This window comes from Choristoneura fumiferana, chromosome 7 (assembly GCF_025370935.1).
Source record: "Choristoneura fumiferana chromosome 7, NRCan_CFum_1, whole genome shotgun sequence".
NCBI classification, from domain to species: Eukaryota; Metazoa; Arthropoda; class Insecta; order Lepidoptera; family Tortricidae; genus Choristoneura; species Choristoneura fumiferana.
The window spans coordinates 19,314,211-19,330,966 of NC_133478.1; the positions used below are offsets into that span (position 1 = coordinate 19,314,211).

The 16,756-nt window shown below is 52.4% G+C and overlaps 2 protein-coding genes across 3 annotated transcripts; one reads left to right on the forward strand and one right to left on the reverse strand.

Annotated features, from left to right (window-relative positions):
- Nucleotides 1-259: 259 nt before the first annotated feature.
- Nucleotides 260-6,804, forward strand: eEF1gamma (elongation factor 1-gamma). 2 transcript variants are annotated; one of them, XM_074090398.1, is made up of 9 exons: nucleotides 260-363; nucleotides 480-629; nucleotides 721-787; nucleotides 1,986-2,128; nucleotides 2,539-2,679; nucleotides 3,122-3,295; nucleotides 4,614-4,774; nucleotides 5,684-5,853; nucleotides 6,434-6,804. In XM_074090398.1, the coding sequence occupies exons 1-9, from the start codon at nucleotides 355-357 to the stop codon at nucleotides 6,712-6,714; spliced, it is 1,296 nt and encodes a 431-aa protein (XP_073946499.1). In that variant the 5' UTR covers nucleotides 260-354; the 3' UTR covers nucleotides 6,715-6,804. The 2 variants fall into 2 exon arrangements, with proteins under 2 accessions (XP_073946499.1, XP_073946500.1); XM_074090399.1 differs by having other exon boundaries at nucleotides 4,632-4,774.
- A 2,613-nt stretch (nucleotides 6,805-9,417) lies between these two features.
- Nucleotides 9,418-14,808, reverse strand: LOC141429837 (uncharacterized). The gene is given in 10 exon segments (XM_074090402.1): nucleotides 9,418-9,542; nucleotides 10,578-10,635; nucleotides 11,038-11,287; nucleotides 11,366-12,822; nucleotides 12,824-13,148; nucleotides 13,151-13,586; nucleotides 13,589-13,840; nucleotides 13,843-13,980; nucleotides 14,102-14,290; nucleotides 14,560-14,808. Coding segments are annotated over 9 exon segments (3,048 nt in total). The 5' UTR covers nucleotides 14,201-14,290; nucleotides 14,560-14,808; the 3' UTR covers nucleotides 9,418-9,509.
- Between the last annotated feature and the right edge of the window lie 1,948 nt (nucleotides 14,809-16,756).

Sequence of the window (16,756 nt, forward strand, 5' to 3'; positions counted from 1 at the left end):
CTTTAACTACTTATTACTTTCATTAAACAATTCTATAGCTCTCGTTTTTTACTCCTTTTAACTGTAGTTTAAGAGAAAGAAAGCTTAATTAATTTATGCTACGCAAAGGTGGGTTGCTTTAAATAAATTACTATGTAATTGGCAACTATGTAGAGGTAGAGAATCTTTTTTTTAGTTCGGCATTCGGCATGTACTCCTTTGGGCATGTACTTGGTTGGTCAGTTAAATATTAAAATAAATCGATTTCCTGAATTTTAGCAGCAGTCAAATAAGTTAAGACAAATTAAAAACGCTTTTGAATTTGACAGTGACAGTGGATCGGCCCTGTCAAAAGTCTCTTGGAAAAAATCCACCATGGCCGGGGTAGGTTCCAATTTTACCGTGAATTATCCCGTGAATCTGATCAGATTATCGTGCGTTATGACTAAAATGAGTGCAATCATAAGATCCGCTGACGTTCTGTGTCCTTATTTCCGTAGGTACTCTATACTTATCCGGAAAACTTCCGAGCTTACAAGGCATTGATCGCCGCACAGTACTCCGGGGTCGATCTGAAAGTCGCCCCGAACTTCGTGTTCGGCGAGACCAACAAGTCCGATGAGTTCCTCAAGAAGTTCCCGGCGGGCAAAGTGAGTGCAGTGTCCGGCCGCGCGGCCGCGAGCTAACCCCGAGCGCGGACCTCCTGTGAGCGATGACGTGTACGGTCTGGCCTTCTTACAGGTGCCGGCCTACGAGAGCGCCGACGGCAAGGTGCTGCTGACCGAGAGCAACGCCATCGCCTACTATGGTGAGTCCTAGCTTCAAACATTTTCTAATTCATTCGCCGATAACCTAAAAGTGAAATGACTTGTCCGACTGGTTTAGTCAGTTTGTTGAACCCTGCCCGGTGCAGCAGTCTATAGTCAATCTTGGACTGTGGTGCATCATGAGAACAATGTTATTGCTGTACTAAACCCATTCATATTTATCTAACAGATGATTCATAATCTTCAATGACAAGCTTTGCAAAATTCATTTTAGTGTATTCAGAATCTGAACACCCTCTAATCCTAATAAGCCCTGTTTTTGTGGTATTCAAAGATATAGTAGATAATCCTAGATTTGTTTATTTACAACATATGGGACCTGACCTACATACCACTGTCTGTGCCTGACCTCTACCTTGACTATCTCCATATAGTACTAATTGGCTACTGGTATAAAATACGAAATTACGAATATTTGGAACAGTTTTACAAAAATACAGCTCCAAGGTCAAGTCTATGCTGAGGTCATTCACCATATAGATAAAAACTTATTAATGTTTGGCTTACCCACAACAAGATGTTATAGTTATAATTTTTGCATCTTGTAACATTATGAGGAACTTTAAAAGTGATCAGGGCCCGATTGCATAACAAAGTACAAGCTAATATTATTAGGGATTTTGTATTGAAATTCACTAATACTATTAGCTTGTACTTTATCATGCAATTGGGCCCAGGTAGTGGTATCATATTCCAAACTATAATTTGTGTTAAAGACATGCCAAGGGCTTAGAAGAAGATCAAGTGGCTCAATCATGGGCAAACCCAGGAAGGGCCAGGGGAGGGCAGCTGAAGATTGTATGCTTTATGTGTTTTGCAATATGTATGTGGGAATGAGGGTGGATGAACTTGACCGATGATTTCTGAAAAACCGATCTGAGCATGTGCTAGTTTTGTTTTCATGCCAAAAATAAGCATGGAGGATCTGACCAAAAATAAAGTGACCGGTCCCAACCTGGACCAGAAGCCGGGTACGTCCTCAAGCTCAATGTCATGTTTGTATATGTTCAATGTTACGTTATGCTGTTTACAATGCTCATCTAATTGATGTTTCAAAGGTAAACTGTTCCATGTAAAAAGACAAAATGCTCGATTGGAGCATCATAGGTTCATGTAGCGGGTGTCAGCTCTAGTTGTCAGTGTCAGTGTCAGTAAGGGGCGGGTGATGGTTGGTTGCAGTGTCGTCTGCGGCGCTGCGCGGCGGCGACGCGGCCACGCAGGCGCGCGTCCTGCAGTGGGCGTGCTGGGCCGACGCCGAGCTGCTGCCCGCCGCCGCCGCCTGGGTCTTCCCCTACCTTGGCATCATGCAGTTCAACAAACAGGTAAGGGTCTCCCCAAATCTATCGAGGCGAAACCGGTTCGAGCCGATCAAGAAACTCTATCTTATTGGGTGGACATAAAATATTTTTTGGTCGACTTAAAGGTCACCACAGCTCATTAGCACCACCCGGCACTCGATCAGCACTGCCTCGCCGCGAGCGGTTAGTATTCTTTATAATATGAATTTGTATGGGCATTTGTATTTCAAAAATAAAGGAATGTTTCTTGGAGTAAAATTTTCTATCTATGGTAGTAGTAGTATTAAGAGAAGAGAGGCTACGTATGCACTGGTCGCTGGTCGGCTAGCCGCACGGTTGGAGCGCGCCGTCTCTTTCTCAAGCGATACTGTGTAGAGGGATGGCGCGCAGCAGTGGTCGTGCGTAAGGTTATGTTGTGTGTGTTGTTGTTACAGAACGTGGAGCGCGCGCGCGCAGACCTGCTGGCGGCGTTGCGCGTGCTGGACGCGCACCTGCTGACGCGCACCTTCCTGGTCACGGAGCGCGTCACGCTCGCTGACATCGTCGTCTTCGCCACGCTCATACACGCCTTCCAGGTGACACCGACATTTTAATATTTGATACTCGACTCGAGAGAGCTTCCCCTGACTGATCGGAGTCGAATTCGTGTCTCGTTGCCGTCTCCGGTCTTATACTAAAGAAGAGCATTTAGTGGAAACAGACATAACTAACTGAGGGGACCGGAGTAGGAAATTACGACTTCTTATTCAGTGGAAGCGCATCCTATGCGCTTCCCCATCGGTAATCAAACGAGCGAGCCGGTCATCTGATGGGAAATTATCACCATCGTCCGCGCATAAAGAGAGTCATCGGTCCGTTGCTGGCCCTTTTAAAAAAGTATTAATCCCTTTTAATAAAAAGCGCCGATGTCATAAAACGGCCAGATGCTCTGATGCAATGTGGTGGTGGTCCCCTGTAGGCCTGTAGGCGTGTAGCAAGGGTCGGGTCGTGAAGTGCGTCGTCGATGGTGTGTTGCAGCACGTGCTGGACCCTGCGCTGCGCGCGGAGCTGCCCAACGTGCAGCGCTGGTTCCTGACGCTGGCGCACGCGCCGCCCGTGGTCGCCGCCGCCGTGCTGCCCGCGCCGCAGCCGCAGCTGGCCGCCGCGCCGCCCGTCTACGACGCCTCCAAATACCAACACCACATCAAGAAGGTACGCCGACCGACTTGCCTCGCCCTCGCCGACACTATTGTACGCCGTACGGTCCCCGGCGAACCGCTATCTGACGGGACAGGGCGTGCATAAATATCTGATATAACTTCTTCAGGTCCAGTATGACGTGTCATATATTTTTGCACGCTCCGCTGCGGCAGATATTAATGCGAGTGACTGTCCGACACGCTCTACTCGCCCCTGATGTCATCTTTCTCAGAATGATGCGCTCTCCGCGACATTCACATTCCCAAAGTATACGCGATCACCCTACCCCACGATTTTACGATCCCGAGCCGCCACGAACGACCTTAGAGCGACGCGGGCTTCCTACCTGAAGGGAATTTGACTGTAATGACAACTTTAACACATAAATAATCCAACAATACACTAATAATTCGTTTACAAATGACTCAAAACTCACACATTGACAGTAACTTCACTAAGTTGTTCATCGGCGAAAAGTAGGATTTATCGCTCCACCGATCCGAGCACGGATTAGCAGACTCGAAGATGGTAAACGAATCCGATATACGTCTTTGTTGTTTAACATGTAATTAAAGAGCAATAATACGATAACAATTTACTTACATGTAAAATGTAACACCATTTTTTGCAAGCCTCAAGCTCTCTTTTTACAGCAAAAAACTAAACGTTACGGCATTTTTAGCACTGCAGCATTCACTCGCGCGACTCGATTCGGTCTAGTTTGAAATCCGAGCGCGTCTTGTTTTATAAAATTCGTATGCCCAGTTGGGCTTGTACTTTGACAGAGGGGAACGCGGCGAATGACTTCCGTCCCGACTTCCTTCCGTAGGAAGCCCTTGTTGCTCTAAGCGATCGACACCACATCGCCGTACCTCACTGCTAATGTTCCGTTCCTTTCATTTCCTCTAGAAGCTTCCGACGTGATCACGGCTCCTAAATTCCAGCGCTTCATTCCACTCCACCCTCATCCGTATGTCCGTATCCGTGACCGATAGCCGCGCTACCTCGCCCCAGCAGAATACAAGGCAGAATAAAAGTTGTTCCATCAGGTTGTATTATCTCTCGAGTGCCAAGAACGCGCCCGCTGCATCCCGCTCGAGTCTCGCGGGAACAAAAACGAAGAGAAACGGAAATGTTAATGCCTAAATTCTATTTTTTATATTTTCCGGTCAGAAACTAATGTGCCCCTAACTGATTCCCGCTTGCAACTGCGTACCGTGAATTATGTGCGGGAAATTAGGACACGAAAAAAATCTTCATGAAATTGTCACAATAGTTGTTGCTATTTCGTCTCGCTCGCTCTCTAAAGTATTGCCTATCGTTACACCAGAAATCCGTGACGTTCCAGGAGGGCAAGAAGGAGAAGAAGGCGGAGAAGAAGGAGCAGCCCAAGAAAGAGAAGAAAGAGGCGCCGCCCGCCGACGACGGAGACCTGGAGCCCGAGGACAAGCCCAAAGAGTCCAAGGACCCCTTCGACTCCATGCCCAAAGGGTAGGCTTGCACTACTCGTTTTATAACAGACGTTTGTAAATTAGGTTATTGATCTGAAGCCGGCGCTGACGTGAACATTCGCTCGGCCAAACGAGCGTGCTTTTTGCGGGTCGCAGAGTTACGGTCGCTTTCGGAGTTCGGTTCACACGGCCCACGGTTTTCTATGAACTACGAGAAATGCGAATCGCAACTCGAAAAAAGTACACTCGTTTTACTGAACCCTATCGTATAAAGTTTTAATATCATCAGTTTTAAGTTGCTTTGGTATCATGTCGTTGGGTTCCAGAATTTCTGATCAGCTGCCAATATTTATATATGCCTTTAGCTGTATTTCGCCCGTACAATTAATTTTATATTTTTTACGCTAGTCATTATCATTATATTATAAGTAAGTACAAGTATTTATTGCGTTTAAAATAAATGTATTCAATATATATATTTTTTATTATTTTGCATGCTTATGCCCTGCTCTGCTCTGCTCACTTTACAAGGATACTAGTTTCAAAATAAGAACCTCCTTTTGTAGACCTTTGTTCTGTGAGAAGTTCAGTTGGAATTGGAGGCCAATGAAAGGTTTATTATGAAAAGGCAACGCTTGGATACGCCGGAAATATTATTAGACTGAAATGCCTAAGTAAAGAAAGGAATATGAGTAGGATTGAAAGAGATTTTGACATAATTATTCGGAATAACATATAAAGTTAGTTCTATTCCTATTTTAGTTTCAATGACGATTTTCAATCCTTTTTCTAACAAATTTACTTCCACGGCACTACGCTGTGTGTATAAAACATCAAAAATTACGCATCACCACTGAGAGGGTGATGTTGGAATTGAGAATTGTCATTTCCGTCAATTTGCGCGGTGTTGCGGGATGCAAATGTTTATGTTGATGTTTGATTTCCGCAGCACATTCAACATGGACGATTTCAAACGCTGTTACTCCAACGAGGACGAGGCTGTGTCCATCCCATACTTCTGGCAGAAGTTCGACCCTGAACACTATTCCATTTGGTTCTGCGAGTACAAGTACCCCGAGGAGCTGGCCAAGGTGTTCATGAGCTGTAACCTCATCACAGGTACCACGATATACACTTTTATAACATTTCGGGAATTCCGCTCTTTGTCCAAGCGTTGTGCGACTTGCGCGCGCAGAAATAGTGTGAGGACATCCGCAGAATATCGCATTACTTCACTTGGCAGCCGTAATCATCATCATCTCAGGCGTGGACGTCCACTGTCGGACATAGGCCTCTCCCGTAGACCTCCAGTTGCCTCGGTTGGAAGCGGCTTGCAACCCGTTATTTTAACCAGGTCATCCGTCCACCTCGTTGGTGGACGCCGAACGTCCTACGCTGCGCTTGCCGATCCGTGGCAACCGTAATATTTGCACAGTAACATTTTTGGGTTCTAAAAAGTCCAGAGGCCGTATCGTCTAACGCGCGGACGCTCGCTATCGCATTCGTTATTTCTTTCTGTCTAACGGTGTAAGATGGTGACAGAAAAAGACGGAGAAAGCGATAGCAAGAGCCCGCGCGTTAGACGATAAGGCCTCAGTTCGTTGTCCGGCTTTTTGCCCATTCTCGATCGAGAAAGGACGGGTTATAGAGTTTAAAGAGGGAGCTAACTCGTGTTGCGGTGTTGTGTTGCGTGTTGCAGGGATGTACCAGAGACTGGACAAGATGCGCAAGCAGGCGTTCGCGTCGGTGTGCCTGTTCGGCGCCGACAACGACTCCAGCATCTCGGGCGTGTGGGTGTGGCGCGGCCACGAGCTGGCCTTCCCGCTGTCGCCCGACTGGCAGATCGACTACGAGTCCTACGACTGGAGGAAGCTGGACCCCGCCGCGCCCCAGACCAAACAGCTGGTCCAGGACTACTTCTCCTGGAGCGGCAAGGACTCCAAGGGCCGCGAGTTCAACCAGGGCAAGATCTTCAAGTGATCCCCCGACTTGTACATTGCATTTAATTAACTTTTCGCGGAAGCTCGTCTCATTTGTAAGGAGTATGTAATAAAAATCGTTTATTTACTATTTTGTTGTTTGATTCGGAGCGGCGGCTGCTCTGCGGGCGCGTCGCTCCGCTTATTCAATTCAATTCATTTATTTGCCAGAATACGGTTACAAAGGTCTTATATCTAACATTCCGTGCGTATTCAACCTGCATGCAGGTGTAGGTTAGCTCGGGGACTGAGCAAAGTGACGCTCCGTGCTTAGCTGTGGTCGCGGTCGCAGTCCACAGCTGGAAAGTGCGAGCTGGAGGAGTCTTAGTCCTCTCTGCCGGACTCTGCCTGAATCTTTCTTTCCTAACTTGCTGTGTAACATTTATATATAATTGTAAAGTAACGTTTTCCTTGGCAGCATAAATAGCAACTAACTTTAGATCTGTGGTCTGTGATAAATAGGATGTATTTCAGAGATTTCATTAACCTCCTAACGCCCAAGTCAAATTTTTGATTTGTTAACATCAAACTTAAAGAATCAAACTTATGTCATTTATAATAGTTTGATGTTCGAATTACAATAAAGGATTCTGGGCGTTAGCACAGAATAGCGTTAGGAGGATAAATTGTCATTAGTCGAGCCACCATTATGTAATTTACAACTTTTGCAAAAACCCTCGGGCAGCTTTTGAAGTCGTTCAGCCATTATGACATTTAGTGAAAAGGTTCCACAGTCGGTGTCGGTATTCATTCAATTTTAAAGATACGATCTCGGGGGAGGTTTTCAAGGTGCACTACAGACTACTCCCCTCTCGTAGTACTTACTATTTCTTCGATGGTGCAACGTGTTTAGTTGACTGCTGTAGTGTAGGGTCTGTAAGGACGAGAATTGAAACCGCAAACTTTGGAAAGCAAAAATTTATATTTTTACATCTCAGACTTTTGCCTAAACTGATAGATTTATCTCTTTAACATTAGGTACATTATTACATTATTATTGCATCAATAAAACCCAACTAATTAACCGCGAGTCGCTAAAAGTAAAGTGGAGTCGGTGGACGCTGCGCGCCGACAATATTACTATCAAAATCCATTGACAACATTTCCGTCAAACGGGCGTTTATTGCTCGAAGCTTTCTTCTGATTGGACCCGACATGCTCAAGCTAAAGCATTATTTAAATATAATGATTATGCGTTTATTAATCTTTAACTATGCCAAATTGAGTCAATAGCTTCGGCAGTCGACGCTCGACCGCGGCGGACCGACAGCCGACGCCTCTTACTACCTCAACTTGAAGCCCTCAAACGGAAATGTTATCAATCAGGTGAGTATACAATACACATCGAGCAGACGATTCCGGGAAGTAAATAGCGTTAAACGACTTAAAATGTAAAATGCATTGATTGTGCTCACACGCTCACGCTCAGGACAGCGCCCGTCCTCACACACGCTGCACTTCGTATCGTAGACAAGTATATAGGTACTTCGTTTAATTACACAGGGTACAGGATTGAGACGTGATAATTATTACGACGAAACTATGTTATCAGCTAGCGTCCACGCCGCGGCCCGCGCGCCCGCTGGATGCAGCACGGCACACGGCACACGGCACGGCTCACGCGACGCGTACTGTGCTACTACACAGAACGGCCACTCGGCATCAAAGCAAATTATCACTTTTGGACGATATCGCAATTTTCACACTTGGCCTATTTGAATCATATTGCAATCCATGCTACCCATTAGGTATGAGATCGTTAGGTACTCTCCGTACACTACCTTTTAATGACGTTACGAGGCCAATGACACAAGGCCGCAAAGCGACAAAGTACCAAAAGTGAAAAATTGCTCATGTTACGTTGACGTTGCAATCGTGTTTGTCAGCCCTTTCCTTTCAGAATCGTCATTTTCAATGAAACTGTTAGCACCAGGACAGGATGGTCTATGCAATAATACCTACGAGTAGGTATGTCCTTATGTACACAAATCGATTCCCACCCAACTTCCCAAGTATCTAATCTAGTGCCTAGCACATGCCTAGCACGGTTAGTGTACGATCCTATATTTGTTGACCCGGAATGAAAGATACTAATGTTGATAATTCAAACCTATAGGTACTGCAATAACACGGGGACTATTCAGGTCGTACCTATAGTATTGTCATTCCCGGTGGGCAATTACAGGTCGTACTTTAATCGCACCCCAGCACAAGACTAAGCGTGTAGGCGGGCGCGAGGCGCGAGCGGCGCTTGCGTCGTGTTGTATGTTCGCAGACTGCATCTAGCTAGACTGGCTAGGTACTACGAAACCCGAAACTCGAAGTTCGTATCGTACCGTCCCTCTCGCTCTCGTATTAAACAGTATAAGTGTCAGAGGGACCGCACGACACGAACTTCGCGGAGCGCAGACGTTTGTTGCGTGGCGGCAGTTGGCGGTTGGCGGTTGGCGGCAGGAGGCAGGCACACGGCAGGCGACGGGCGACAAACAAACCGCACTCGCTTACAACACGTTACACCACTATCGCATAAAAACCGCAATATACACTTCGAACAATTCAATAAACATCAAAAAATGCAAAGGTCAACGGTGGCTATATTAGGAGAGATATAAACGACGCTATAAATATATATCGAACCGGGTAAATTTACATCTCAAAAATGATAACAACTCGCTTCGAGTCAATAGTGAATATAATTTATAAAACTCTTTAACTACTAGAAGAAGGACGCCGCGTCGGCTGCGCCCGCGCCCGCGCCCGCGCCCGCGCCCGCGCGCCGCGTCCGCACCGGCGGCGTCAGTGGCGCCGCGAACTGGGCCGCGCCGGCTCCTGCAACACGGCACAAGCTGTTTTGTAAGGCACTCGCACTGGCGCTGTAGGATCGTACCCCTACCGCTACCTGATGATTGAAACCCTTCTGACAGTTAAATATAGTGGCGGAATGAAAAGGTTGACCAGTTTTCAAATAAATTCGTTTACACGTTACAAGCACTGTTACCTTTTGTAAGGCGGGTCCCCCCACCCCTGGGATGTGTTATCTATTCATCGATGTCGATTGTCGACGACTCGACTTTAATTTTTTTTAAATTAATCTATTTAGGCTAGACTAATTGTATCTAGTTTGAAAGTTGACATTTTAGGGTTCCGTAGCCAACATGACAAAAACGGAACCCTTATAGTTACGCCATGTCTGTCTGTCTCTCTGTCTGTCCGTCCGCGGTTTTGCTCAGGGACTATCAATGCTAGAAAGTTTTAGTCTGAAATAAATGAATTTATTTTAATTTATTTGGGCTATATTACCTAAACCAAATCCTTTTCAGTACCACTACCATGAGTTTACAGTGTAGGTAAATTATTTGTAGATGCGCTCTACAATTCTCCATACAAATATCCATATCATGGTAGTAGTGGTACAGAAATGTTGAGACTTGACGCAATCACTGCCACTGAAGCACATATGGTTGCCAGGTCCTCAAACGAAATAGCCGGAGCCGGACACTGGACAGACCAACCAGTTCGGCCGGACTTTTGGGCAAAAAGGCCGGACGTCCCATCATTAAGGACTAGCATGCCCGAAGCATCGAACGCGTCAAAAAAAAATTTTTTCTTTTTAAATAGGTACATAACCTACTTCTCAGAGTTATAAACTCAAATTTCATCTTAATCGGTTCAGTAGTTTTTTTTATAAAGACTGTAGGTACACCTTTAGGCTTATTAAAATTAATTGCTCTTCGCAAGCCTTTTCCGTCAGGCAGCTCTGAAAATTACTAAGACATTATAATGGCGGCCAAAAGGCTCGAGTGTAACGGGCCATTCACTACGCGTAGTGCACCGAGTGGCAGACGGTAGACGGTAGGTACTTACGGGCTCGGGCGGCGCCGGCGCGGGCGCGGCGCACAAGACGTCCGTCTCCTCCGGCGAGCTGCAATACGACACAGGGCACGTTATGCAACGTTGTTGTAATTGTAACCAAAACTCTAAGTATAACGGTGAGAGTATGTTTAGTTAAGCAGTGCGCTTGCATCGAAGTGGAGTGGCACGAAGTCGTGCATTTTTTTCGGACGGACTGTTCATCAGCGTAGCCAGCCATGGGGTCAGGGTGGGGCAGCAGTCTAAAATACTATGTAACTAGCAAACTATAACCGCGGTCTTACCACTTTGAGTTTGGTTAGGTACCTTACAGGTCAGAGCCAGGGTGGGGCAAGCGCCCCGTCCTGACCTATCTTGGCTACGCCCATGGGACTGGTTCTATTAGCTTCTGCGATGGCTTTTACAGCTTATCGGGGTGAGTGGTGAGTGGTGAGTGGTGAGGGATGAGCAGCACCTGAGGTCGTGGGCGCGCGCGTGCGCGGCCAGCAGCGGCAGCTCGTCGTCGCGGCGCGCGGCCGCGTGGCACTCGCAGCGGCACTGCTCCGGCTCCACGTAGTTGAACACCACGCCGCGCTCCGCCGCGTCCGCCGCGTCCGCCGCGCCCGCCGCCCCGCCCGGCAGCGTCTGGATCCGCTTCGGCTGCTTGCGCCGCTCCGGGACCTCCTCGAAGTCGATCCATTCGGTTTTCGTTCGGGAGTCGCCTGCTACAAAAAAGTTAATTACGCGAATGTCTAACGCGGCTCGACCGGAACACGTGCTGCAGGCGGAAAGATCATAGTCACCGTCGCCGCCGCTCCTCGTCCTCGGGCGGTCGGGGCGCGGTGGCGCGCTGGCGGAGGCGGTGCGCGGGCGGCGCGGCAGCTTGATGCGGAGCTTCTCGGCGCCGGCCGCGGGCGGCGCGGGGAGCGGCGCGGGCGGCAGCGGGCCGGCGGCTGCGGGCAGCGCGGGGAGCGGCGCGGGCGGCAGCGGGCCGCGGGGAGCGGCGCGGGGAGCGGAGAGCGGCGCAGGCGGCAGCGGGCCGGCAGCGCGCGGCCGGCGCACGCCCGCTGTGGCGGCGCGCGGGCCGCGCTCCCGCACGGGCACCATGGGCAGCGCCAGCGGGCGCTCCAGCGGCAGCGTGGTGGGCACGTACGGCAGCTCGTCCTCGAACGACTCCTGCACCACCAGCACGCGCTGCTCGGCGTCGCTGCCGCCGCGCGCGGCCGGCGTGGCCGCGCCCGAGCTCGGCTCCGACTCCGACGAATCGCGCGGCGCCTCCGGGCTCGGCGGCGGCGACGCGGCGCGCGCGCGCTGCAGCGGGGCGGCCTGCAGCGGGGCGGCCGGCGGCGGGGCGGCCGGCGCCGGCTCCGCGGCGATGTGCGTATCGCGTAGCGGCGGCGGCTCGGGGAAGCTCGGTATGGAGCCGGAGATCTCGCTGGTGACGCTCGGCGTCTTAGTGATGCTGAACTGCGTGCAGAACACCTGGTCGCGGCTGCCCACGTGAGTGCTGAACACGAGCCTCCGCTTGCGGCCCGCGGCGTCGTCGCCGGCGGGGCTCCCGGCTGCGGGCGCGGCCGGGCGGCCCTCGTCCGAGCTCGACTCCGTCCGCGCGTCGCCGTTCCGGCTGTCGTCCAGCTGGCGCGACTCTGAGGTCGCGGGGCTGCGGCGGGACTCCGGCGTGACGACGCTCCGCCGCGACTCGGAGGTGGTGACGCTGCGTCGCGAATCAAGGGTGACGACGCCGGAGTCGACCAAGGGCTCGGCGCCGGCCGGGCTCCCCGCGGCGGGCGCGCGCTCCGTGGGGGAGTGCAGCGGGATGATGATGCTGCCATCGGGGGTCGGCTGCGGCGCGGACGCAGGCCGCACGGGCTGGGGTCGCGCGCCGCTGGGCCCCGGCCGCTCGTCGGGTGGCGTGCGCAGCGGGATGTGTATCACGTTTCCCGTTTCCTCGTAGTACTTGCGTCTCTCGGCGGGTGCGGGCGCGGGCGGCGGGTTCGGCGAGCTGGCGCGCTCGCTGGGCGAGGGCGAGGCGGTGCTGCGGCGCGGCGTGCGAAACAGCGCCAGTACGGAGCCGCGCAGCTTGGCGGCGGACGTGGGCGTGGCCGACCGCTCGCGCTCGCGGCTCTTGCTGCGCTCGCGGCCCTCGTTGAGGCTCTTCTTGCGGCGCACCGCGGTCGACGGGGAGTCGGGCGACGCGGCCGGCTCGCGCGACTTGAACAGCGAGCAGAAGGAGGACTTGCGGGACGCGGCGCTGGCGGGCGACGGCGTGCGGCGCCGCTCGGGGAGCGCGCGCCGGCACCGCCGCCCAGCGCCAGCGTGGCCGGCTTGCGCGGTTCGGCGCCCGCGGCCCCGAAGGCTCGCTCTCCTCCTCGTCGTCCTCGTACTCCTCATCGGGCTTGAGCTTTATTCTGATGACGTCTTTGGAGCGGTTTCTGTTCCGGTAGACCTCGGGCTCGGCGGCGTCGCGGCGCTCTCGAGAGCGGCCGGCGCGGACACGGTTCTGGGTCTCCTTCAGGCGCTTCTCCTCCGCGGGCGCGGCGGCGCGCGGCGGCTCCGGCGGCGGCGCGGGCTCCGTGCGGGTGGCTCCGGGGACGGCGCGGGCGCGGCGCGGGCGTGGGGCGCGCGCGCGCTCTCCACCGTGGCCGCAGTGCGCACCTCGCGGCGGTCACGCGTGTTGGCGGGCGCGGGCGGGGCGGCGGGGGCGGCGGGGGTGGGCGCGCCGCCGCGCACCAGCTCCAGCAGGCGCTCCTCGACCGCGGCGGCGCAGATCTCGGGCTCCGCCTCGATGGGCTTCGGCCCGCAGAAGGACGTCTCGAGCAGCATCTTGTGCGGCGAGGGCGAGCGCGACGCGCCCGACACGACGGACAGGCGCGACACGCGCGACGCGTGGCTGAAGCCCGACAGCGCCGAGTGCGCCGAGCACTGCGAGCCCACGCTGGACAGCCGGCTCGTGCGGCCCGACACGGCCAGCAGCGCCGCCTCCGAGCCCTGGCTGTCCTTGCGGCTGTGGCGGCGCGCGGCGGCGGCGGCGGCGGCGGCGGCGGCGGCGGCGCGGCCGGCGCGCTCTCCAGGAAGGCCAGCTCCTCGGTGGACGAGCGCAGCTCCAGCGCGCCGTCCTCGCGGAAGCCCAGCTCCAGGTGGCCGCGCGCGCCCTCCTCCGCGCAGCCCGCGAACAGCGCCAGCTCCGGCGACGAGTCGCGCGAGTCGTGGTGGCTCGAGCTGGAGGCGCGCGAGATGTCGATGCGGGGCGCGGCGGGCGCGCGCAGGGCGCCGGGCGCCGCCGCCGCCCCGGGCCCGGCGTGGAGGCCGAGCGCGGGCGCTGCGAGGGCGGCGCCAGGCCCTCGCCGCCGGGTGACGCGCCCGCGGGGTCCTCGCGGATCTCCGGCAGCTGGAACGTCTGTTTCGATTCGGGACTCGACTGTGAAAGAGAACGTCGCCCGGATTAGCTCGTGCGCTGCCATCGGTACGGAATCGAGGAGCCGAAGCGACTCGAACGCGAGGGAAGCGTGCAAGCGAAGAGAGAAGAGGGAGATACATACTGTCTGCCTCACCTCGTCAGAGACGTCGTGGTCGAAGGAGGCGAAGGGCGCGGGCCCGCGGCGCGGCTGGCGCGGGCCCGGCGCCGGCGCTCCCGCCATGCGCTAGCGCCGCATGCCGCACGACGCGCGCCGCACGCCACACGAGACGCGAGACGCGACCACTGCACCTCCGACAACGATGCTGGTCACCTACGGGCACCCACCAAACAAACTCTTTAGGAAAATGTGCCCCCGCAAGCGAATAAACTCTATTGAAAATGGTGCGAGTAAATCAAACATGTTATAACCCCCGCCCCGATGAAAAAAGAGTGTTTTACTGTGTTAACGGTTCGCGAACAAGACGTTTCACACCACGAAACATGGATCGAAGTACTCCAATGTTGTGCACATTCACTTTTGTTCAACACTTTATTTTATTCGTATTCACACACGATTTTCCTCTCCACTAAATTTCATACCTATTTGTATTATATAATCGGGCCAGCTGTTCCCAAATCTTGACGACTCGACGCTTCAGGTGACTGGGCCGAGTCAAAGTCTATAGGTTTCGGGTATGTCGCGGCGGCGGGCCGGTGTTTGTGTCGGGGCGAGTCAGGGCCGGCGGCGCGGCGGGCGGCGGCGGGCTGGGCGCGGGCTGGCTGCGGGCGCGGGCTGGCTGCTGCGGGCTGGTGTCGGGCGCATCGCGGCGCCGCCACCGCTCCCGCTGATGTCAGTCAGCGATCGACGCGCCCCGCGCCCCGCGCCCGCCCGCCGCCCGCCCGCCGCCCGCCGCCCCGCCGCGCACGCGCGCCGCCGCCGAACGTGCTGCGTGGGGCACGGAGGATTACATCTACGCTGGATATGGATTTTTAGTTCTAGTGGCACTGGCGGGTCGCGGCGACCCGCGCGTACTTCATTATTCACGATCGCCACGACACTCGTGGCGATATTCGATGCTATCGAATCGATACGATACACATGAACCGCTTAGATAAATGTGATCGCGTGCATTCGCCAAACGATCACAAACGATTATTAGCCGACTGCCGAATGACACGCATGCTTCAATTTTAGGTTAAGTGACGTGACGTACGGTCGAACCGTCTCAGCCCTGCTGACCCACTGTATAAGGTTCACACAGTAAGATTTTAAGATTATTCTTGTCAGGTGATGCGAAATCGCTATTATAATTTCTATGAAAAGGTTCCACAGTGGGTCACCAATGGTTCAATCGATTCTTTCTCTTAGTAGCTACCTGAATACCTTCCTGTCGTACCTAAGTATATAGGTCAGATTCAACTTCTACAGGTCGCGGTCGCAGGCCGCATTTACGCTTTAATTAGCGTGTAGGGCGGGGGGGGGGGGGGGGATTGGACGAGCTAGGGTTAATAGTTGAAAGATCAGAAGTGGTAATTAGAATCGTACATACAGTACAGTAGGTACACGGTAGGTTCTGTATCAGTATGTGAACACATGTTACTCGACCGAGAGATTCACCAAGTTATATATTTTAGTTGGGCTTTCTCTAAATCTTTATAAGTACCCATAGTAGGAGGAGTAATAATTTTTACATAAACTTTAAATTATTTTTCAAAATATAAAGTACAACATACCTAATAAATAAAATTATATTGACCTCGTCCCAAACTAAGCAAAGCTTGTAACTGTAACTATGGATGTAATTGTTTATTGTTTTTTTTTATATATGTTTATGATAGCGGGAAAACTAGCAGGCGGGTCACCTGATGGAAAGCAATCACCGCCGCCCATGGACATACAGACATACACACAATATGAGCAGCTGTACGAGCTACGCACGTTCATTATAGGTAGGTAGCTAACTCATCAAATTCACTTTATCGGCTTATTCATTTTCCTAAAGCGATCAGATCAGTCCACTTTCGGTAAGCAAGGCAGCTGTAAATTCCATCCCAGCCTATATACCTACGTCCCACTGCTGGGCACAGGCCTCCTCTCAGAACAAGAGGGCTTGGGCCATAGTTCCCCCGCGGGCCCAGTGCGGATTGGGAACTTCACACGCACTATTGAATTGCTTCGCAGGTTTCCTCACGATGTTTTCCTTCACCGCAAAGCTCGTGGTAAATTTCAAATGTATCTAATTCCGCACATGAATTTCGAAAAACTCAGAGGTGCGAGCCGGGGTTTGAACCCACGACCCTCTGCTTGAGAGGCGATAGGTTAAGTTTATCAAGTTTAAATTATTAAATCCATTATTGATTTGTAATATTATCAGTGACATTCAGATTGAGGGTTTTCGTTTTCACAGAGGCGAAATATCCCTAGATGGCGTTAGTATCGTGCGTTAGGTCCATTTGACGTTTACTTGAGATTTTTTTTATTCGACTGGATTGCAAACGAGCAAGTGGGCCTCCTGATGGTAAGAGATCACCACCGCCCATAGACACCTGCAACACCAAGGGGATTGCAGATGCGTTGCCAACCTAGAGGCCTAAGATGGGATACCTCAAGTGCCAGTAATTTCACCGGCTGTCTTACTCTCCACGCCGAAACACAACAGTGCAAGCACTGCTGCTTTACGGCAGAATTATCGAGCAAGATGGTGGTAGCAATCCGGGCGGACCTTGCACAAGGTCCTACCACCTGCAAACTGACTGACTGACTGACTGATTGGCTCATTTAGATTTTTTAACCAAT

What these genes read in the sequence shown, in the direction of transcription:
- eEF1gamma (XM_074090398.1), top strand. An exon ending in AGAAGTTCCCGGCGGGCAAA is followed by an intron (nt 630 to 720) that starts GTGAGTGCAGTG and finishes GCCTTCTTACAG; the next exon opens with GTGCCGGCCTACGAGAGCGC. An exon ending in TCATGCAGTTCAACAAACAG is followed by an intron (nt 2,129 to 2,538) that starts GTAAGGGTCTCC and finishes TTGTTGTTACAG; the next exon opens with AACGTGGAGCGCGCGCGCGC.